Genomic DNA, 24,370 nt, shown 5'->3' on the forward strand with positions numbered 1-24,370 from the left:
CACTGAACTTTTCCATGCCATGCACATCACCTGTGTGCCAACAGGGCACTGGCAGGAAGCCACCAGCAGTTGTCTCTCTTTCTCTCCCTCTTCTTCTCCCTCTTTCCCCTTTCTCCAGATGTCACTGAATCCTATGTCAAATCTGGCAGAAGCTACTAAGCTAAAAAATCCACACAAAGGGCCTGCCCACTCTGTTATATACTTGTAGACTTCTCTGGTTCCAGGGCAAAAAACTCATGTTCTTTAAAAAAAAATTAAAAAAAAAAGTAATTTATCTGCTTTTATTTCTTTTGCTGCTGTTGCTCATATTACACACAGAGTCTGGCCACTTGGGTATGGAGATGGACCTCTTGGAAAGCTCAGTGCTGCTGTCCATCACAGCCTCTGCCCGGCTGAGGGAAAAGGAGATGCTTAGGAAGATGCAAGTCTTTCAAAGGACACTTTAATCACACGAGTCACTTCAGGTGGGTGAGAGCAGAGCAAATCCATGCTTTTGCTCGTGCTCTTCTTCCCAGCTCCGTGCTGTTGGTTGAAAAGCCGCTCTCCCACCGGAGGCATCGTTGGGGGCACAACTTGTGTGACTGCCAGATGTACCTCGGGATAGGCCAGAAGTCCTTAGACCTATTCTATCCAACCAGTTTTAGCCTTGTTTTTTTTTCTTTTTTTGCCTTTTTTTTTTTTTCTTTTTCCCAGTTTTTATTTCTTTTAATATCAAAAAAATAAGTCGACTTCTCTCACGTCCGCAAACCTCAGAGGAAGGAGGCTCGAATCCAATTCCTCCGCTCGGAGCCCGGCCAAGGGGTCCTTTTTCCCCCGCTTTTTATTTGCACGTGTGGACGTCGTAGACTCGTATGCACTCCTGGCACCGCACGTAGCAGCACCAGTGGAAGATACAGTGACACTTCTCCTTCCGTTTCTCAGTCCTCGTGTTGTGGCCGCGGCCGCAGCACAGCAGGTCGCAGCCGTCGATCCCGTGGGAGGTGACGTTGCAGATCCTGTCCCGGGTGCCGAAGGAGCCCGTCTCGGGGTTGGGCTCGCAAAAGTTCGGCGAGTTCTCGTAGTAGACCAGGTCCTTCTCGGTGGGAGCCTTGAAGAAGTTGTACTTGGGCCGGAGGGTCTCGACCCAGCCGCGGGATTCCCGGTGTTTCTCCACCACCATCTCCGAGGCGCTGTCGTACTTGTCCTTGAGGTAGTCCCCGATGACCCTGAAGTCTGGCTGGGACCACCAGCAGGTCTTCACTTCGCAGCTGCCCGAGAGGCCGTGACACTTGCACTTGAGGTGCATGAGTTCAATGATGGACTGGAAGAGAGGAGAAAGGCAAAGGGAGAAGGAAAGACGTTAACCTGTGATCAAAACGCTTATGGCGCCCTGATATTCAGCCATGATTTTCTAAAGACTTATGAATTATTTCATATATTCCTATTTCACATACTCCTATTTCACATATTCGCATTTCATACATTCGTATTTCATATATTCATATTCCATATATTCTTATTTCATATATTTGCACACTCGTGAACAAAAACCACCTGACCCCCCAGTCAATGCCCTGCTCTGACGCTGGGTCTAAGGAAGACAAAGCTTCTGCAACTTTATTGTTTTCAGTGACTGCTTCTGATTCCCACCTCAAATTTAAGCATCTACCAAGAGCTTCCACCAGGGGATGAAGGGATTTCTGAGTGTATTGACTTCTGTCTTATCCATGTTCACGTGGGAATATTGCAGTGCTGTCACCCAAGAATTCAGGCACACCTTGGCAGAGAAGTGAAGTACACACAAAACTACTCAAACAATGTCTTCAAAATAAAATACCCAGCTATTCCATGGGAAATTAAGGAAATGTGAAATTTCCCAACTATCTGGAACCGAATTCCGTGTTTTACTTAGAACAGAATCCTACCTCTTACATATGTTTTATGTTTACTTAAGCAAACTAGGTTCTAGTCTTGCTATGGCTACATCCAAACCCCAAAACATCGTTTATTGCCATATTTAAGCCAGGCTTATGAGTTTTCTAAAACCATTTCAGTAGGAGAAAAAAAAAAATAGGATCCCAACTTCTGATTTTGAAAGGCTCAAACTTCCACACAAAACACTGTCCTGGAGCAAATATGAAGGTGATTATTGATTTACTATTTGTTTTTATTCCTCTTATGAAATTAGCTTTAATGTTTCCAGAGGTGTTGCCCTCCAGGATTCCGAGGTGGGAGACAACCTTATGCAACAGGCTTGATAAATCTGCATTTTCAGACTGATCAGCAAATTTCTGGGTACATGAACAGACTCGTGCCAGGCTGAGGCCAAGAGATTTGCCATGAATCAGCACCTTGCTGCTCACCAGGTGCTTTCCTGGGTTATTTACGGAGTATCACCCGCCACAGAAAGGTTGTAATTAGTGATGAGAGGGAACCACAACATGTTTGGTTCGTATAATCACGCTGAACTTAATCAAAACTGCTGGAGGAGGGGCAGGGCTGGAGTTCCTATGGGAACTGGGATGAAACGTTGCCTATGGCTCGGGTTTAGCTGGAAACACTTGGGCATGGAGGCCTGGAAGAGCTACTCTAGGAGTGCTGGCATGGTGAGAATGGAAAAATGCTTTATAAACCAGTAGGATTTTAGATCCTTTGACACCTGTAAAATGTCCTAAAATAACTCAGTGTCAAAGAACAGGATTTACAGTGAAAAGGCCTCTGCAGGCCTGTGATCACCAGGGATGTTTGCTCAAAGCTCATTTTTTCCAAGGATTCTCGCTTTAAAGCAAATCCCTTCTTCCCACTCTCTACATCTTCTCCACGGTCCTCTTTGTCCCGTTATCTATCCCAGAAACTTCCACCAGCAATGCACAATATCTGGGGTTACCTGGGACAATTTAGGCCAGAGCTGGGGGAAACCACATCATTGCTTGTGGTTGTCTACATTGGAGACAGTTTTGGTTTCTGGTGGTGTTTCATTCCCAAAAGTTGTATTCCAAGAGCTCTGCTGGGGTGTGAGGTGGGATAACTCCCCTGGGATTTGATGGTGCCCACCTGAGGAGCTCACACCAAAGTCCTAGTCTGCCTGAGAACAGCTGTTTCCTTGCACAGCACAGCTGTGGTGGCTTTGCCCTAATGTCCTCCCAGACATGTCCCTTCTGCTGAGGGAACAAGACCATATTAATCTGTTCTTTGATATCTCAGAGAAGCTGCATCCTGGTCTCCATCAGCAAGAACTTTGTGCTTCGGTTTCATAAATTGTTTCCCACAAAATACACTCTTCTGGAATTTATGGGTTATTCTTGAGATGAAAAAAGCAATATCCTCTTACTGGGATTATTCTACCCAGGGAAAAGATTCCCTGTGTGTGAGGCAGCCACTGTGGTGGGGGAAAGATTTTGTGCTTTCTTTTCCCTGACACATTTTTTTCCCTGACACATTTTTTTTTTTCCCTTGGTTGTTTGAAGTAAAACCAGCTTTAGGGTATGGTCTAAGTTTGATCAAGAGGTACCAGAGTCATACTGCCTCTAATTTTCTTCAAATATTTCCTGGAAAATAGAACAGTGTTGAGAGGAGGGGCAGTGGGAAATGGTCTCCTGTTTTTCTCCTCCCTCAAGCCTACAAAGCAGAGAGATGATCCCTTGGGAATGGACAATTGCACTCAAACTAGGATTCAGTTGTCTAAACACGTGCATTTAATGCCATTTTTGAGTGTCAAAGGTATCACAAGTCATTTGTTGGACCAGATGATCTCCAGAGGTTCCTTCCAACCCCAGCCCTTCTGTGATTCTGTGATCAGCCCCAGGATGGCAAAACTGCAGGAGACACACTGTCTTTCCAAGGATAGGTTGGATGCTTCAGGATATCTCAGCTTATACTAAAGTGCATTTTCTTAAACAGCTGAATCCACCCCCTAAGCCCTGGCCCATCTCAACTTCAGATGTCCTACAGCCAATGGATGGCAGCAGGCCCAGTTAGGGCATTATAATTGAATTATTTATTCTAATCATGGAATCACAGAATGGTTTGGGTTGGAAGGGACCTTGAAAGCCATTCAGTTCCAAACTCCCTGCCATGGGCAGGGACACCTTCCACTAGACCAGGTTGCTCAAAGCCTTGGACACTTGATGATGGCCTCACCAAGCTGGGATGAAATTCCCACCCTAGACCTGTCCAGATCCATTCTCTATAAAAGACCTCAGGACAACTGACTCCAAGGCAGACATTTACATCTGGGTGGGTGAATTTACCTGGAGCTGTCACAGATCACTTCCATCGATCACCTCCCTGACGAGAACTATTACAGGACAGGTATTATCTTTCTCAGATGTAAATCTGCCCAGATTTAGGTTTGGTCATTCCCCCTCCAATCCCCTCCCACAGCTCACCGAGGCGGGTAAAGAAAACACAAACAGGAGATGGAGAAAGGAGAAAAACCCAAAGTCCTTACGGTCCTTCCGGCCTCGTTGTTGTGCCTGTTCATGGCCGAGCGTGCGTCGGGCCTGTTCTCCCGGGCGTCCGCGAACTCCCGGGACACCATGCTCCCGAATTCCACGTCCTCGCTGCAACCCCCCCACTTCCAGCCTTCCCCAGGGGAGCCCTTGTGGCGGGTGTCACAGCCACAGATGGTGGCGGAGCCCTCGGCGCAGGACCTGGTCACGGCGAAAGCCACTCCGGCCGAGGCGATGGCGTGGACGAAGGCCGATTCCCTGGTGGCTGTGGGAGAGAGAAAGCAGGGAATGAGGGACCACACGCGGGTTTGATCAGTCCTGTGAACGTCTCCTCTCTCCAGGGCGTGGCAGGAGGCCAGGAAACTCTCCTCTTCCCTGTGGTCTGGCTTGGACCTGCTCCAGAGATGTTTTCTTTTACTAGGAAACAAGCTCCTGTGCAGGCAGGACCGGGCTTGACTCAAGGCCACTGAGGTCAGCCAAGAAGCTCTGACTCGGGTCATCCCAAGGTCTTTGGAGAGGGCCAGGGAACAACAAAAACCTGGGCAAACCTGGGTTTCAGGGGCCATGTGGAATATTCCACATGGTGCTTTGCAGTCAGGGCACCACATGGCCATACCCTGAGCTGCGGGCTTGGCTTCGGATGCACAGAGTTTGGGTGTGTTCCCACAACATGGAAAATGCAGGTCTACACTTAACAACAGCCTCCACCCTCAGTGGTGGGACCAGCACCAGGTAAAGCACCTCCTCTTCCTCGACTGGGAGAGCTGCTGATGGCTGGAAGGGAGGAAAACACCAGGATGGACAGATAGTTCCTCACTCCTCACTGTTGTAAACTAAACATCGTCCTCACCTTCCATCCTGAGGCCACCTTTCCTTTCCCTTCCCTGGGGTGTGTCCTCTCTCAGTGACAGTGTTCAGTGTATGGCATCTTGCACCTGCCCAAAGTTTTCCTCACTTGCCTAATTAAGGGGACTGGAAAGGAGCTTTCCTTTTCTGCCCATTGCCTCAGGCTGGTGGGAGGGATCAGCCAAAGGATGTCATGGCTAAAGGCTGAGGAGTTTTAGTCTTTGTGAAGACCTTCCATCACAGCCTTTCATCCCAGGTGGAGCTGGGTGGGGAAGGGGAGCTCAGCATTGGCCTGGCTTTCCTGGATGCCAGTGCTTCTTCTGCACTGTGCCAAAATGAAACCCAAACGTTTCAAACTGCTTTGCAAATTGGGAATATACCAAAAGATCAGGTTTTATTCCCCCTCTTCCCCCACACCTCCAGTTTTGGTTTTTGCACTCATAAGAAATGACCCTGGAGTTCAACACCACATCTCAGAAATCTCCCCTTGTTTTTTGGCTTCAATAAAACGGTATTTTTCCCATAAACAGGGTTATTCTCAAACCCTTGAGGGAATTCACAGCAGACACGACAGTTCTGATAACTGGCCTCCTTTAACCTCTTACAGCATTCCCCACAGGAGCTCACCTTGTGCACATAGACCAGTCATCTGAGAAATCATTGTTGTTTCTGACACTTTTCAGATGATTCTGCTACAACAGTGTTGAAATATGAACGGATCCCAAAGGCACGAGATCACATTTTCCGCTGAAGCATCTTCACCAACTTCTACTGAGCTCTGTATCAGCTGACTACTCAAAACAACCCAAACCTTCTCTGCACCATATTTTGCTGATCTGAGCTTTCCCTGGGCATTTTGGCTTAATCTTTTACCCTCCAGATGCTTCCAGGCTTTACTAATGCAAAGAGTTTAATGCACCAAGCCAAAAAGCCAACATGTTTTCGGGGAGCAATCAAGACTGCAAAGTAGTCCTGGCTGGATTGTAAGGCTTAAGCAAGAACTTAAGCTTTGCTTTGGGAAGACTACCAAATACAACAACATGCAAATGAAATAACGTGCATGAACTTACAAGCTGAAGGTATGAGCAATGTCCTGGAACATGTTTGTCTATGCACACGGGGAGGTTAATAAGTCACCAAGGGCTAGAGCTCAAAAAAAAAGAAAGGAAAATGTAGAAACCCTCAGGTCTCCCCAGTGTGATTTTGAAAAGCCCTTGTTCAGCATCTGTCCAGCCTGGAGGATCCCAGTATCCTGCAAGTGATGACCATGCAGTTCCTGACTGAAAACTCAGCTTGGAGCACGAACAGATGTGTCCGGTTTTGACAGGACTTGGGACTTGCCTAAGTCCAGGTGGGATTCAGAACTCAAATTTTGGGGGTGGAGAGCTTCATATGATCACTCCAAGGACGCTTGACCAGCCTTGGGGTCTTAGAAAAGCAAAGGCTTCTCATAGAAGCCACTCAGACAAGCTGATGGTTTAAATGTCATTACAGTCTGGAAGGGGATCCATAGTGCTAGGCCAGAAAAGGGCTGACACACCTTCCACCTCCTCCCATTGTGGCCTAACTGATCTTGAAACCTTGTCAAATAATCACAGAATGGTTGGGTGGGAAGGTCCCTTAAAGATCATCTTGTTCTGATGCTCCCAATCCTTTCTGCTCAGGGCTGCTCTCAACCCATCCTCCACCCAGCCTGTATTTGTGACCCTGGGGATTGGCCTGACCCAGGTGCAGGACGTTATTGAACCTCATGAGGTTCACACAGCCCCACCTCTCCAGCCTGTCCAGGTCCCTCTGGATGGCATCCCTTCCCTCCGGCACATCAGATGCACCTCTCAGCTTGGTGTCATCAGCTGAGGGTGCCTCCATCCCACTGTCCATGTCCCTGACAAACACCAGTCCCAAAACCAACCCCTGAGAAACACCACTTGTCACTGGTATCCACTTGGACATCTCTTTGAGTGCAACCATTCGTCCAATTCCTTATCCACCAAGTGATCCATCCATCAAATCCAGTTATCTCCAGTTTAGAAACAAGGATGTTGTGCTTCTACCTGACACCTGGAGTGGCTAAAACACTTTGCTTGGGTAGGTTACCTCCCATCTCTTGGGAGTCACCCCTTCCTCTCCTCAGGACAGACCTGATCCAGGCCTTTGGCTTATTGGGAAGGTGCTGTAGGTGCTGAACTGATGTTTGCAAATGCCATGGAGAGCCCCTGTGCCTTGAGAAGAAGGTGTTTACAGCCATGGTGTTTGTGCAGAAAACCTTCTCCTGCATCAGTATGGGAGGGGTGGCTTTGGCTTTGCAGGTCTTGGATCTGATTTTGGATTCAGCATGATCTGAATTAGCTCAGCAGAGACATTGAGGGACTGGAGCTTGTCCAGAGAAGGACAACTGAGTGGCTGTGGGAGCTGGGGATGTTTAGCCTGGAGAAAAGGTGGCTCAGGGAGGACCTCATTGCTCCCTAAACTACCTGAAAGGAGACTGGATCCAGGTGGGAGTCAATCTCTTCTCCCAGGTATCAAGGGACAGGATGAAAGGAAATTGCCTCAAGTTGTACCAGGGAAGGTTTAGGTTGGATATCAGGAAAAACTTTCACTGGAAGGGTTGTCAGGCATTGGAACAGGCTGCCCAGGGCAGTGGTGGAGCCAACATCCCTGCAAGGCTTTAAAAGACACGTAGATGTGGCACTTGGGGACACGACTGGTAGATGTAGCAGTGCTGGGTTAATGTTTAGACTTGATGACCTTGGTGGTCTTTTCCAACCTTAAGGATTCTACAATTCTACGACTCTGCACAGGTGAAGAGCTCACCAAACCCCAGGGAGCTTCAGGCCACACAGCCTGAAGAATTTCTGCATTTGCCAGGAGATGGTCAGGGCTGAACAAGCAGTTCCAGGAACTCCCTTTTGGTTGTGGACACCGAGCCCTAAATCTCAGGTCCATTACCTAAACTCCCCACCGGTTTTAGCCCTTAACCAAAAGGGCGAGGGCACCGAGGGGCTACTGATAGGATTTGCCTTGAGAAGCACCAATTATCCCGAGCTCTTCTCTTCCCAGAAAGAGCCCGGTGCCTTTTACAGCCTTGTATACGATGTAATCACTCCCCTGCTTTTGAAATGCAGCCACCCCTGGGGTGGAGCGCAACCACCACTTAACAGCGCACAACAGGAAGCGAAGAGGTTGTATCTGATCGTAACTACCTGGGGAATGTGGGCAGGCAGGGCAAAGGAGCCGAGATCTGGCCCCGGGGGCAGCGAGGTGAGGAGTTTGTCTCTTGAGAAAGTCGCAGCGCAGATGTCTTAATGACTCGCGCGGAATTAGGGCACTGGGTTTACGTCTCCTGCCCCTAAAGTTAAGGCACCGGGTTCAGCCTTGACGCAGATGGAGCGGTGCCACGGGTGAATCACGTCCTGCCACCTCCCGAGTTATGGCACTGTCCTGCCGTCACGAAGCAAGACCCGACCCTGCCGAGCTCTTCGGAGCTCCCCAGGTTGTAGCCGGGGGCGGTGTGGCTGCAGGAATGGAGCAGGAGTGGATAAGAGATGGAGATAAGCCGAGGGAAAGCATGCACTTGTAATGGAAATGAGGGGTTATTAAGGTGCCATATAAAAATGCGAGAGATTTAGCGAAGATAGCAGGAAAGCGCCGCGTATTTGTCGGGTCGCCTCATTCCTCACTGGGTGGTTCTGGTAGCAGGAGACACTCAGCTCGTTAGGGCTTGAAGGGAGCTTCTGGAAAGTCATCTGGTTAATAGGGGCTGATATCTCGCGGGGATGTTGACTTAAAGAGCGTTTTAACCACTCGCTTTTCAGCGCGGCATAAGGTCACCGAAGCTCTGGCTTCAGCTTGTTTAATTCCTGCCTGCTCCTGAGTTTCCCTGCAGGGCCTGGAGGCTTGGGTGGCTGGTGCTTCCAGGTCCCCTGCTCTGGAGCCTTTTTGGAGGGGTTGGAGATCAGTGGGGAAGGTGCTGAGACTCCCTCCCCTTTAGGGACGCTTTGGAGTTGCAAAGGTCTCCAATTCACTGGTCACTTCTGAAAACTGGTTCCCGAGGAGCCCAGTCTGTGAATCTGAGATCCTGAATGTGCCCTGAATATCCTGTGCAGAACATCTCTGACCACCATGTCTCAGCAGCAAAAAACACCTTGAGGTGCAGAAACACCCAGCTGAGCAGTATCAGTGGGATAATTCAGGGGGCTGAGCATGAGGTGACCTGAGATTTGCTTTCCTGCTCTCACAGGGCTGTTTTATGTGACTTTGGGCAAATCCTGTGGTCACTCTGTGCTTCTGCTTCCTTATCTGTGCACCTGAGGACAATCCTGCTTATCTCCTCGGGTGCCTGCAATGCTAAATTCACTGAAGTCTTCAGAAGAGCAGGCAGAAGGTGTTGGAGACAAGCAGAGGGTCATCAGGTTGTGGGTGAGGAAGTCAAATGAATAACTGTATAAATATCTCAACTGTCTAATACATGAAACCTGCTCTCTCGTGTTCTTCTGCCCAGACAGTGACTTATTTTCCCTGAATCCTTCTCTGAATGACTAAATGATTAACCCCAGGTCAGGCAGATATCCCAGATATATGGGCAAAAGGACTATGGTGACATAAGAGGATGAATATAATGGTTTATTTTGCTCTTAAAAAGCTTAAAAGTCCCTTTTTACCATATCTATGCCATAACACTGAGCCCTGTTGTCCCCGTTCCTGACACCCTAAATCTTTCCTTCCTCCCTGCACAATGGCAATGGAAGAAAGAAAGAAGAAAGAAGGAAGGGAGAGAGAGAGGGAGAAAGGTAGGAAGAGAGGGAAGGAAAGAAAGAAGGAAAGAAGGAAAGAAAGAAAGAAAGAAGAAAGAAAGAAAAAAGAGAAAAGGAAGGTGTCACCTTGCACAGAAGAAAGCAGAGCTCAGCAGCTGGAGAACAGACAGCCAAGCAGTAGAGATGGATCCTCTTTTAAGGGTTTCCTACTTGTGTCACTTTTCTAGGTGGTTCTCCTGAAGGTATGGGAGCTCCTTTGCAAAAGGAACATTGATATTTCCAGGACAACTCCTGACCCTGCTCTGTGGAGACAAACCTCCCACCCCACCAATCCAGGACCTTGCCACCATCCTTTTTGAAACATAGACCTTGGAGTGAAGCACTTTAGGCTGGATAATACATAAGCAACATGGAAAAGAATAGAATTGCCCCATACCATAAAGGAAAGAATTCCCACATCTCAGCCACTCCTCCCAGCCATCATTAGCAGGTCTCCTCTCCAACACAGGATCCTGCTCCCCGTTCCACACTAGGGAAGACATTGTAAACCCTGAATTTCTGACACCACCAACTTCTTGGGTGCTCTTGGGAGAGGCAAGAAAATGGAGTAAAATGGAGGAAATAATACACTGGCTTACCAGGACTGTGGGGAGGAGTCGTGCTGCTTTCTCCGAGCTTCATTTTACAAAGCTAAAGGCCAACAGAAAGGTCCCTGTTGCATCAGCTACTTCAGACACCCATCTCTGAGGGGAGGAAGGTGTAAAGTCTTTCCAACATTTGTCTGGTAGGGCTTGTACTTAGGGAATGTGAGAAAGGGTTTCAGTTCCCTCCTTGGCTCCGGGGGATATAAACCCGCAGCTGTCAGTTAGGATTTGCACAGCAGTTGACACTGCATTGACTCTGGGTTGAAAAAAAAGACCAAATAAATGAAATAAACCCCAAAAAACTGGAACTAGAAGTGGGGAGGGACTGGTGCTTCTGGTATTGGGAGCCAGCACAACTGGAGGCTTGTCCTAACAGCTCAGTTTCCCCTGATTACCGTGGCTGGGGTCTTTCTTGAATATTAAAGCAACACGGGGATTGCAGGGGAGGAAGGGGTTATCCAGTGGAGAAAGGTGGAGAGGAATTTCAGAAGTGAGAATTTTGAGAGTTTTGGAAGCCCAGCCTTTGACTCAAAGGAGTGAATTTTGGTTTTGACTGCAGCACAAGGAGGACAACCCAGCTGCTCTCAGCACACTGGGGTTTCCTCCTTGAATCCATCGAGGGGCTTGGGAGGAGAGCTGGGCCATTCCCTCGTGGGGAGGGTCACCCAGAAACACTTCCATGGTGAAAGATAAGCCAGGAGGGCTTTGAATGGAAGGCTGTGCTGCACCTCTTTGGATGAAAAAGGAGAATATCAGAAAAAGATTAATACCAAATGCGCCTCGGCGGTTGTTAAATAGATGATGACCCCTGGGAGAAGGAGCTTTCTTTAGGCCCTCACAGCCTTGCAGGCAAAGCTGCTTTCTGAACAGCAGGAGTGAAATCCAGTGGGACTGGTGAGTCAGAGCTCCCAGGATTTGGAAAAGCATTTGCAGGAAACACTGGGGGCTTATAGGAACTGAACGCCGTTGCCTGCTGGCCCCAAAATCCACGTGCAGGAGAGGCAGTGCAGACTCACTTGTCCCAGATACCAGCAGAGGAGACTCCAGACCCTCAGCCCAGCTGGTCTTTGCTAAACTGGGCAACCAGCAGATCCCTCAAAGCCAAAAACTGGGGGTTCAGGATATGGAGATGATGTCCTTGAGTTTATGATGCTTTTTGGTGGCTGAGAAATAAAATGGGGGCAGACTTTTTAGTAGGACCTGTTGAGGCAGGACAAGGGGTAATGGTTTTAAACTAAAAAAAATGTGGGTTCAGACTTGATATAAAGAAGAAATTTTTTATGATGAGGGTGGTGAAACACTGGAACAGGTTGTGCAGAGAGGTGGTGGATGTTCCATCCATGGGAACATTCAAGGTGAGGTTGGAAGGGGTTTTGAGCAACCTGTTCTAGTGGAAAATGTCCCTGCTCAGTGCAGGGGAGCTGGACCAGATGAACTTTAAAGGTCTCTTCCAACCCAAACCATTCCATGGTTCTGAGAAATGAGCATTCACCTTTTCATGGGACACATTTCTCCCCAGGGAAAGGAGTGAAAGTTTGTGGGGGGGGGGGAAAAGTTAAAATGCCTTTTTTTTTTTTTTTAATGATCACAAAGAAGGAAATGGTTTGCCAATCAGAACTATTAAATATTGGCACAGCACCAGGGGAAGGCAGGGAACAGGGAAATCCTTGGCACACGCCGGCTGACAGATCCATCCACGCTGCACAGACTGTGCCCAAGTGCTGGAGGGGAACAAGTGTTGTTCCCATCGTGGAGGAGGAGGAGGAGGAGGAGGAGGAGGAGGAGGATCACAGCAGTGTCACGGCTGCTGGGAGCCTGACATTGCTCGTGGGGAAAATACTGGGAACGTTGGAAACAAAATATTGGCTCTGGCAGAGCCTCGGAGGCTGCTGAGCTTCAGTTTCCCCACATTCCTCGGGATTGTAGCAAGAGAGGATCCCGTATCAGATAAACCAACTGAAGGGTTTTACATAAGCTGTCTGGCTCAGCTTCAAGCTTCCCTCAGCTTCTCGCTGGAGAGGTCCCTGTTTCCAGTGTTTGTATTTCCCCTGACACATCCTCACTTCCACAACATGTTGGTCTCCTGCAGCACCACGACACCTCCCCTGTTACCCCCTGACTCCTTGAAAGGGGGTACTTGTACCCCACTTGCTGTTTGCTTTCAAAAAAATACACCTTCCACCCGTTAGGAAAGGTGGAGAGGAGCAAGTTGTGGCCTTGGATGTGCTCAACACAAGGATTTTAAAAAGAGGGGGCAAGTCAGGCTTCCTGGTGGGAGGGAGATTTGTTCCACAGAGCACACTCCCAAATTCCCCAGCATGTGCTCTGTTCATCCTAGTTATGTTGGAAAATACTTTCCAAATCAAATCTTTGTGAAGAGGCCCTGAGCTTCCTTAAAGTTTTTGTTTCTTTACTTGGTGTCACTCCCAAGCCTAAACCACTGAGCAGCCAAGTGCCCTGACCCTGGTTTTCTGCTCCACCACAGCAGCATCAGTCAGGAGGTCCCTGTGGCTTCTCTGAGAAGACTCCAGAGGCTTTGGGAAGATCAGAGCCTGGGAGCTGCCTCACCCAGTGGCATTCAAGGTGCCTCTCTGGACATGAGCAACTCCAAAACTGCCTTAGTTTGCCCATTTGCAAATAAATGGACTTGGAGCTCAGCTCACACTCTCTAGCCTGAGCTTTGGGCATCCTTTCAGCCTCCAACATTGCAGAGGAGAGTAAAAAAAGGGATGGCTTTTCTTCCTCCCCAGTAGTCCATGATTCCTTATTGCCTTAGGAGTGATGCTTATGCTTGGATCACTCTTTATCCGTAGGGCCTTCCATGAGAACCTCAGGACCTGGAGCTGCCTCTCTGCTGAGCTGTGCAGGTGCTGGGTGATCATTCAGCTCAATGCAGAGAGGTTGGACTAAATGACCTTTACAGGTCCCTTCCAACCCAAACTATTCCACGATTCTACCACATGAAGACTTTCAAATCAGCACCTCATCTGGGCTTAGAGTCATTACAGGACTCTGTGGTAGCTCCAGGACATTCCAGAGCAGCTCTGCTTTGCACAAAGACGTGTCCAGTGTTATATAAATCCCTGTGAATCTTGTCCAGAAGAGTCTGATTGCATGGGAACCTTTGGACAGAAGCAGAGCCTAAATGACTGCCTGGGACCCCTTGGATGCAGAAGGATCACTAAGTCTGTTCCTCAAAGATCTAAGGCTGGAATCAGAGAATTATAGAACTCCAGAATGGTTTTGGAAGGGACCTTGAGATCATCTCATTCCAACCCCCTGCTGTGGGCAGGGCCACCTTCCACCGGACCAGGTTGCTCCAAGCCCCATCCAGCCTGGCCTTGGGCACTTCCAGGGATGGGGAATCCACAACTCCATTCTCTGTTTAGATTTACAGGCAGACCCGAATGATTTGGAGCCTTTCACCAAGGAAACCCAAGCTCCTGCTGCCACTGACTGGCGTGTGGACTTGTCCCAGGTGCCCTGGTCTTTAGCAGCATTCCCAAGAGGGTTTATCTCCACATCTAGGGAAGCCCACTTTGCAAGAACAGCAGTCCCTGGGGGCTGCAGGTAATAAAGGCTTTCAGGTCTAGCCCTGAAACGGGAGGAGGGTGCCTCCAGGATGCCAACCAGGAGCTGCCCCATGGATCCATTCCAGGCTCTGCACGACACCACAGCCTGTCCCCTTCCCCACAGGGAGCTGTGCCAGCTCCGGGCCCAGCTGATTCTGCAGAGCTTCTCATCAAAATCCAGCTCCAGGGTTTGTTTGACTTTTTTATCCATTTAAAAACCAGGCCCCTAAATGCAAAGACGTATGCAAATGCATAATAACAAGGAGTTAACCACACTTTTGCATATCTTAAAGGAAAGGTTAGGTTTGGGTCCCATCTGTGTTTTGAACGGAGTTCTGATTGAGTTCTTGTTTCCTCTGAACCAGCTGTGCTAGTGTCAACACATCCCTGGGAAGATGAAAGGCCCTAAAAAGACATTTGATCAGATTAGCTGTGATTCAGCTCATTGGAGGGAAATTATTAAATGGGCAATTCCTGCCAGGGAACATGAAGGCGATACAGATAAGAGGGAAAGTTGGATTGAAGGAGGTTGGGTTAACACAGCCTGTAAAAATCCTGAAGGCCAAGTTTCCCTAAAACATCTGAGTGATGGGATTTTTTTCTTACTCCTATTTTTTTTTTCTTCTTCTTGCTTTCTCTCTGTTGGTTTTTTATGGTTATCGTTGCACTGTGGTTATTGTAGCACCCAGCACAACAGAGCTGCAACCTCCAGGGTCGCGCTCGCACTTCCAAACCTTTCTTGCACTTCCAAACTTTTCTCGCACTTGCAACATTTTCTCACACTTCCAGAGCTTTCTAGCACTTCCAAACCTTTCAGGCCCTACCTGAAACAGGTAGAGCCAGATTGCCAGGCACCAGAGCAGCCTGGAAGCCCTGTGTGTCGGCGCTGGGAGCAGGTCCGAGCCCTCATGTGAGCCTGAGCCGAGGGTGGGTTGGAGGCTGGAATGCTTTCCCTAATTAGCCACTGTCAAAACAACCCCAGGTGATCACAGGTAACCAGACCACCATGATAGGCAAATCAGCAAGACAGTCTGGTATCAGTAACCAGGGTCTGATACCTGCAAAGCAAACCCCCCTCTATCGCTCTCTCCATCTCCCTATCTCCCTGTTGATCTAATCATTACCCTGAGTGTCTCCCTACCTACCCTGCTTAATGCAAGCACGTTTTTGTCTGTCTTTCTGTTGGCTTGGTCATGTGTGAAACACTCGGTGGCATCTGATCCCAACCCCCTCCTGCCATCCCAGAAATGCCTCCTCCTGAATATTTCATCGTCCTCGGCCAGCAGGGTCCTCTTCGAACCGCCCCGAATTACCCCGAGCCCTCGTCTCCCCAACAGCCGCCGGTCCCTGGGAGGCTCCAGACAAAAGGAAGCTGTGTGCCAATTGGGGGTTATTAGCAGAGATACAGGGCCCTCATTGTGGCAGGACAGAGCCCTTAATGAAAGGGGAAGGCGGAAAAGGCAGCAGGGGAAGGACCGGGGCGAAATTCTCCTGGCGGCGCGTTCCAGGTTAAAGGACTGTTGGGGTCCCTTCTGGCCTGGAAAGAAAAAAAAAAAACAAGAAAAAAAAAGAAGACAAGCCCCAAAGAGTCCTATGCAAAACCAGCCCCAACAGGATACAGGGAAGCCAAAAAAAAAATAAAAAAAAAATAAAGAGAGAGAATATAATTGTGTTCTGTTATCAGAAGCAACATGGTGGAACAAAAGGATCGCCCTCGCCCACCTGAGAATGGAATGTGAGGCTCCATTTCGCTGCTCTGATCGTATTTGACAGCCCCCCTCGAGACTGCCTGGTTGGTATGGCAAATCGTCCTTATTACCTGCTGGGGTGAATGAATCCCCCTTTGTGCTGCCACTGTCACGCTGCATTAGGTTGACAATGGCCCGAGATATTTTATATGAAATTTGCCCTCACTTGTGATTAGCCAGCACCAACTAAGTCATAGCAACCTAGAACTATGCATTGGCCGGGCCCCGTTGTCGGCCGAAAGGGAAATCCCTATTCAAATGGTTTAATAAAACAATCTAAAGGGCGTGTGAATCGTGAAAAGCATTTTCACTTTTCTCTTTAGCTTAATCTCATGGTCGCTGGGATATTGTGCTCGGAGCAGACCCCAGCAGGGTGTGGGCTAAGGTCCCCCATCAACTTCTTTTACAGCCTCCTTTTCTGCGAGTTAATGATATACCGGTGTGATTGCCTCCCGCAGCAAGAAGAAACACGCATTTGATGAAAAGGATGGACCTCCTAACACATCCTAAATGGCAACAATTTCTCATCCAAAGGTCACAGGTCATAACCTGGATTTTGAATCACCACCCAGATCTTTTTCAAAGCCCTGCTAAAGCCGGGGGATTCTGTTTTACGCGCAGACACACAGGCACACACACACAGACACCGCGTTATCTCCAGAGGTTCCTGCTCCGCTTGAGTCCTCAGCTTAGTGTTTGGAAACAATTGGATTTCTCCCTGGCTTTGGGGCTGCAGTTTGCTGCCTTTCACACCCTCTCAGCCCTGGGTTGTGATGCAGGGAAAGCACAAGGAGGTGGGCAAGGCAGAGAGGTGCAAGGCACCTCCTGAGCATCCCCAAGGCCACACAGCAGCACCCGGGGTACAAACAGCACCTTGCTGGAATCAGCAGCTGCCTGTTCACCTAAAACCTGCCCTGAGCATCACATCCAGCAAGGCTTTGAGGTCTCAAAACTCTCCCCACTCTCTTGCAGGTGTGGAAAAGCTCCCCCGTTGTGACCCCTCGATAATCCAGGTCTCCCACGCACGGGCGAGATGCAGCCACGGAGATTTGGCAGCGCAGGGGGGTGGGAGGAGGGAGAAGGAGAAGTGCAGAGTTCCCCTTCTGCATTTTTGCTCCACTTCCTCACTGGGGATGGAAGGAAGGAGGCAGGGTCTCTGCTAGGCTAGTGCTGATCTTAACATCCACCTAAACAGAGGAGAGCTTTGCCTCTGCAGGATGAGGCTGGAAATCCCCAGGGAAACAACCTCCAGAGGTGAAGGGGAAGGCAGCTCAGTTTTCCTCACTTTTCTTTCCTCTTCTTCATTCCCCCTCTTCCCATCATGAGGCCTTGAGCCAGGTGGGGGGGTGTTCTGGCTGTACATCAATATTCTCCCTCCACTTCTTCCCCCTGGAGCTCAGCGAGTGGGGCTGCAGGGAGCAGCTCCACTCTCGTGAGGGACCCTTTGGGCTTTCAAAATCCATTTAAACCTCTCCTAAAAGGTGTTCACACGAGCTGTGGTGTGTTTCCACTGCAGCTCTCCACATAATTGCAAACTATCTGGGGCAAGGAATGGTTTTGTTATTATGTGCTTGTACCCTATTTAGCACAATGGGGCCCTGATCTCTGCTTGGGGCCTCAGAGTCTACTGTAATACAAATAATTAACCATAATGGAGCTGGGAAAATATCTTAATAAAACCATGGAATCAATTTGAGGCAATTAAGCAATTTTTCAGCTTGCAGAAGTTTTTGCTTTGCAGGCTCAATTTGGAGAAGGGAGGGGGTTTGGGTGCTGGAGGAGCTGCTCACCTCCCTGCAGCAGGCTTGGGCAATCTGGTTGGGTTTTTTTTTTTCTGTGGGTTTCAGTTTCACCCAGTTGGGGAAGCAGAAAAATTTTATGCAGCTCCCAAAGCATAGAAGCCACTTTTTTATAAATAGCTTGTGAGAGGAAGCATGGTTTGGAGGCTGGATCTGTGGTTCCTGAGGGAGAAGGGGCTCAGTCCTACAAAACACGACTCTCAAACAGCTCCTCTGCCTGGGCTGCCCACCTGTGAGTTGGAGAGGGATCATTATCTTCCCACTTTCTAATCCCAAGCACTCGAGGACACTGCTGGGGCATCACAGATCTATTTAGACCCAGCAGCACAAGGAAATTGCAAAGCCCCAGACACAGCCTGGATGATTTACAGGCAATTATAAGTCAGCAGATAAGCTCTGGATGACAGATATTCTGATTATAGTTGGAGCTCTTGGATAATTTTCCAGCGGAAAAGGGAGCTGAATATATTGAACACTTGTCTGAAGTTGTCTTCAGTTGTGAGCTTGTCCATCACGGAGGGAGGGCATGTGAGGACACTCCTCAAGGAGCTCATCTAAAGGTGGGCAAACTCACAAATCTAACCCCAAGCAACCCCAAGAACTCAACTACAGCACCATTTTTGGAAGGAAACAATTATACCTTCCATGAACACGTGGGATGCAGAGCCAGAACTTTGTCAAGCATAGACCTTTCATGGTGAAGCCTTGGCAGGAACATTTATCACAGAACCACAGAGGGGTTTGGGTTGGAAGGGACCTTAAAGATCTGATTCCAACCCCCCTGCCATGGGCAGGGACACCTTCCACCAGACCAAGCCCTGTCCAACCTGGTTTTGAGGACTTCCAGGGATGGGGCAGCCACAGCTTCTCTGGGCAACCTGTGCCTTCCTCACAGGGAAGAATTCCTTCCCAATATCCCATCTCACCCTGCCCTCTGGCAGTTTAAAGTCATTCCCTCCTGTCCATTCCCCTTGTTGGTATTTTATGACCAACAGTCATGTTCTAAGAGCTGTTCCCTTAAACCTTTCAACCCTAAGAAGGCACAACCAGAATAATCAGAACAGAAGAAGTGAAAAAAAATGGAAATATTTTCCTCCATACACCACTGTGCCTTGACAAGTCTGTGAACTGGTGCTCAGCCTGGTGTTGGTCCCACACTGGGAGAAAACATGTCCTAATGCTTAAAAAGTGAAGGAAAGGATCTCCACCACAGTGCTTTCAAGGTAGACCTCACCCTCTGCTGAAAGAATGTCCTATTTATGGTTCATTTCAGCCACCCCAAAGAGTGAGCCTGTCGTCCTGCTGGGCTGAAAATATCATTGCTTTGATTTGGGAAGCTGAGCAAAAACATAAGAGGTGAACACTCGGCTGGGAGGGCACCTGGCAACCTGTCACACCCAGAACAAGACAAGGAGCTTGAGTTCCTGGTGAACATGAGGCCACAGAAATGAGATCCATGGAAGTTTTCCATTGGCTTCACTGTCAAATGATAGGCAGGGGTTAAATAATAATAATAACAATAATAATAATAATAATAATAATAATAATAATAATAATAATAATAATAATAATAGAATAGGCATAACTTGTATCTCGTGGTGATTTAAAACAGTGAAGCTCCCACAGCTCACAGAGTGTCTGCCTTGTGCCACCAGTGTGAAAGGGCTCCTTGTCATGGACAGCTGTGCACCCACCTGCCTGTGCCCACCTGGGGAGGTGGAGGATGTGCAATTCTTATCCTGAGGTGGGCAAGTGCCACGTGCTCTCACTGCCAGGATGAGGAGCTCCAGGATTGAGCTTCAGCTGGAACATCCAGCCTGGGCTAGGAGAGTGGTCTGGATTCCTTCATCACAGAGTCACAGGATATGCCAGGTTGGAAGGAACCCACAGGGATCATCGAGTCCAACCCTTAGCCATGCACAGGATCATCCCAAGGGTCACACCACGTGCCCCAGAGGATCATCTAAAGGCTTCTTGAACTCCCTCAGTCCAAGGAGCTCTCAGACATGATGGTTTCTGTTCCTCACTGAGCCACCTAGATATTTGAACCAGAGACCCCAAAACAATTTCAGAACTGTGGATGGACGTTGTCAAGACTCAGTTCTGCCGCTGCTAAAATCCCTCCCGTAACCAGAACTTCAGCACAGCTGGGGCAGCATCAGATACCAACTTGACCTTAAAGAAAACACCCTAAAAATCAAATAACCTGCTGTAGAAGCAGAGGATACCAAACACCTCCAGATTCTCATCCAGTCATCGTTTGGGTTCACAAGACAAGCCAATTTCATTAATCTCGTGCTTACCTTGTTTTACCTGAGTTTCCCACTCTTAACCCACCTCCCTGATTAGAGGGATGCTGTTTTCTCTCCCAGCTGGAGGTGTGCAGAGATGCTCTCTCCCATGGAGAAGACCTCTTCCAGCCTGGGCTGCACATGGATTTTGCCTTCCCAGGCACCCAAAATGTGAGTAACCTCCAGTTGGGGATTGGAGTCTCCCTGCAGAGACAGGGGCTGTGAGTGGGAAGAGGAGGCAGGTGCTGTGGGGTTTGATCCAGCTTCCATGTCTGTCTCTGGGTTCACCCCTTTTAAGCCAAATGATAACAGTTCCTTTGATGAAGATTCCCTTCCCCAGGCTACGTGTCATTACATATATTTGCTTCTTTTCTTTCACATTGTGAGGCTTTTCCAGAGCTCTGCCAGCCTGATTGCAAGAAAACTTGCAGTTCCAGCTTGTACTTCTTCTTGCTGCTGTTAATTCACCTGTTTGCTCTTATATCAGCCCTGCCTTCATATCTGAGGACTGGACAGGATCTTAGTCCTGATTTTGCATCTGATGTTCTGCTCCAGGTTCTTAAAAAGCATCCACACCCCAGGGACGTGGGTGTGGGCTCTCCAGAGCTGGTGGGAACAACTCATGGCTCCTTATCCAGCAAATTTAACTTGGAGGGGTGGAAGGGTGATGACCTGTTCTGCTTTCACTGCCTTTGGTGGCTTTAGTGGGAAGGAATTTGCCAAACTGCTGGAGCAACCCAGAACCTTAAGGGTTTCCTGGCAGTGCACAGTGCTTTCATCCCTGCCTATCTCACAGCAACGAAATCAAAGCTCCACATCCTGCAGCCTCTTGGGATGGGAATTGCTAAAGATTCCTCTCTTGCTGCTAAATGTGAGCTCCCTTGGTGGCAACGCTGCTGCTGCCCTGTGTAATGAGTGGGGGATAGATGACATGTGAAGAGCAAAAAATAATTGAAGGAAAAGAAACCAAGAACCCTTTGGAAATGTCTATGCAAATCAGTTACTGAATAAATCGAGGAAAGTAAAAATATATATATTTTGGCCAGCAGCAGAACAACGTGGGGCCTGATCCTGCTCTTGGCCTGGTGTAAATATATAGAATAACTTATATCTAGTGCAGTGGAAGTGGCAGAAAAGTTAAGCCAGCGTAATTAGAGGTGCATCTTGGTGTTAAAATATTTATTTTCCTACAAAAAAACCCCCTTACATTTTTAATGAGACCCCTCACTTGTTGTTATTTTATGACATCCAGATACACTGGCAGGCTCTGCCCCTGCTCCAGAAGTACTTAAAAATCACAGATAATCAGACTTGGACCTCGCACCCTCGTGCCCAAAGGCAGGATCCACTCTGCCTAAACTCTTCCCTGACAGATGTTTGTCTAACCTGTTCTCCAAAACCTCCCAGGTCGGAGCTCCCACCCCTTCCCCGGGCGATCCATCCTCACGCCTCGCTACCCTCTGCTCTCCGTCCCCCGGCCGGGCTTGAGGTGGACGTGGAGGAGAACTCCTCAAATCCACCTGGGCGAACCCAAGGAGGGGGTGGGAGCGCAGGGAAGAGGGAAGGGGAGCCGTGCTGTTGTGTAACAGCCCGGAGGCAGAGCTGGGAACGGAGCTCGGGTCCCTGCGCAAGCGAGGGAGCCCTTTCCTGCCAATCCCGCTGGGAACATCGCCTTTCTCCCGGCCTTTTTTTTCCTGCGTTCCCTCTCCGCGCTCGCTCCCATCTCTCATGCTAATTTCCCTCTGCCTCTCAGCACCCTGCATGTGCCCTCGGAGGGAGAGGCTGTTGTGACACAGGCAGCCTTGCACTGAATCATCCCCCTGCTCGCACATGACTAACACCCGTGCTATTTGTGTAACTATTCCGACTGATGTGCGTTTTTAATATGTAAAAATTTAATTAAAGCGTTATTCATAAAAAAAATATCTGGGCCAATTTAATTTTTTTTTTTTTTTTTTAGTTTTTTTTTTTCTTCAAATACCCGAAGGGAATATTTCAATTAGGGACTAAATGCCAGAAAACACTGTCAGATTCCACCCCCACCCCCTCCTCCTCCTCAACACCTCCCCATTTCTAATCAAAGCATTGGGGTTTGATATTATAAAGAAAAAGCCACTAAAACCACAACAATATTTACAGGGATTCGCTCTGCAGGTGCAGAGATCAATCCTGAGAGAAGCTGAGAACTTCCAGCTCTCGGTTGAAACCAGTGGAAGTTACTCTGAGGAGAAGCCAACTCCATACCCGGAGCCAGCTCCTTGCCCAGTGGATCTGTGCTAAAGCTCTGATTGCAGAATCTGCTGAATCTTTCTAATCAGTTTGGTCCTGCAACCTTTAATCATGCAAATGGTTCTGTGCAGTTCCAGACTTGCCAGCAAAAGGCTTGCAGGACTGAAGTTGGGATTTGTGCTGGCACAACAAAGTTTCTGATGGTTACGGGCCGGAAAATGCATCCCTCCAAAGAGATGCTTCTCCCAAGTTTGCTGGGAGGAGCAAAAACTCTTGGGCTTGCAGGTTACATGGCCCAACAAGTCTCTTTAGTGAGCAACGTCATTCAGGAGCTGAGGGGAAATATTAGTATTGCACAGAATCAGAGAATCCCAGAATGGTTTGGGTGGGAAGGGAACTTGAAGATCATCCAGATCCAAAACCCTGCCATGGGCAGGGACACATTCCACTTGACCAGGTTGCTCCAAGCCCTGTCCAACCTGGTCTTGAACACTTCCAGGGATCCAGGGGTAGCCACAGCTTCTCTGGGCAACCTGTGCCAGGGTCTCACTATGCTTATAAAGAATTTCTTTCTGATATCCAATCTGAACCTGCTTTCTTTCAGCCCAAAGCCATTACTGCTCATCCTATGACTGCCCCATCACCTGCAGGTGATCCTATAACCTGATGGCAAAGGAATCCATAGATTATGGATTCTATGGGTGTTAGGAAGAAGTTCTGGGCACAGGTTTCCCAGAGAAGCTGTGGCTGCCCCATCCCTGGAAGTGTCCAAGGCCAGGTTGGACGGGGCTTGGAGCAACCTGGGCTAGTGGAAGGTGTCCCTGCCCATGGCAAGGGGCTGGAACCTTAAGATCCCTTCCAACCCAAACCATTCTAGGGTTCTGTGATTCTACAACACCTCAAAATTTTCCTCAGACTGGTTGCCTGTTTCCTGCCTACACCAAAGAAGCCACTGCTGCCGTGCCAGGAACGAGGCCAATAAAAACCCCGTGTGTCACATGGAAGGAGCAGTTCCCAGACTCTCCAATGGAAGAATGAATCATGAAACTCATCCTGCAGGAAGACCTCCAGCCCCTTTAAGCCAAGTCTTCATTTGCAGGAATTTTTATGAGGTGATTGCAAGGGCTCATTGATTTGTGTCCTCAGAGGGAGATAGTGGGGTACCCAAAGGGTCTGTTGGGACGTGATTTGCCCCCACGGAGCAGCAGCCTGGCAGTGCACACGTAGGAGCTGTTGGATATGCTAATATGGGAGCACAGGCCTCATCCTGAAATCCTAAGAGGGGATTAGAAGAGATGAGTCCTCGTTTAGTTTTCCAGAACAACGGCAGAGATAAATCTGGCTGCTCCCTTGGAGGGTGTTAAAGGAGGATTTCCTGGTGGGTGGGTCTCCCCAGTGGGGTGTTATTGTGCTGCCAGTGGGGCGGGAAGGAATGGATTAAGCAACTGGGGATGGGATATGGAGCCTGACAATGGATATAAGCTGGGGAGGGTGGAAAGCTGTCAGTGGGCTTTAGGAAATCAGGTTTGGTTCCTGGCTTATTCCTGGAGACCACACTGTTGCTCTCGAGCTGAGGATTACCCTTCAGAAACTCAGCCATGGCTCTGCTGGGCCTCCTGGTGTGGGAGGCAGCCAGACTGGAGCTGTTGGATTTGGGGCACCCATACACTGCCCAGTCCCACCCTGCAATGCAGCAATGCCAAAGCTGGTAAGAAATGTCATCTCCTGCCCACGAGTCGCTCCCAGGTCCCACCATCCTCTTGGCTTTCTTGACTCTGTGCAATTTCTCTGCTGAGTTTCTTGGCTACGGTGGAATTTTTGGCATGTTTCCCTTCCAATCTGCATGTTTGGACTTCTATTCTGTGGGCATCACCACCACCCTCAGTGCTAATTTTGGGGGGTGGTGGAAGGCTACAGAGAGTTCAGGGAACTTAGAGCACAGCTGAGCAAAGCAGAGCTGAGAGAGGCTTTCCACTTCATCCTGGAGATGCTGTTTTGTTTAGAGAGGAGAGATTTTGGGGAGCAACTGTAGGGATTCTTCAAATTTCAGGGCCTGT

General features: G+C 48.8%; 1 protein-coding gene across 2 annotated transcripts in view; it reads right to left on the reverse strand.

Annotated features, from left to right (window-relative positions):
* Positions 1–266: 266 nt before the first annotated feature.
* WNT3A (Wnt family member 3A) overlaps positions 267–24,370 on the reverse strand; it is a 38,111-nt gene continuing 14,007 nt past the window's right edge. Inside the window, exons 2-3 of one of the 2 annotated variants that reach the window (XM_064639791.1) lie at positions 4,430–4,695; positions 267–1,300 (exon numbers count right to left, since the gene is read on the reverse strand). In XM_064639791.1, the coding sequence (XP_064495861.1) occupies positions 821–1,300; positions 4,430–4,695 (746 nt within the window). In that variant the 3' untranslated portion in view covers positions 267–820. Of the gene's footprint in view, positions 1,301–4,429; positions 4,992–24,370 lie in introns of those variants that run through there. The other variant, XM_064639786.1, reaches the window with a different exon arrangement.

Source organism: Pseudopipra pipra, chromosome 1, assembly GCF_036250125.1.
Source record: "Pseudopipra pipra isolate bDixPip1 chromosome 1, bDixPip1.hap1, whole genome shotgun sequence".
Taxonomy (NCBI): domain Eukaryota; kingdom Metazoa; phylum Chordata; class Aves; order Passeriformes; family Pipridae; genus Pseudopipra; species Pseudopipra pipra.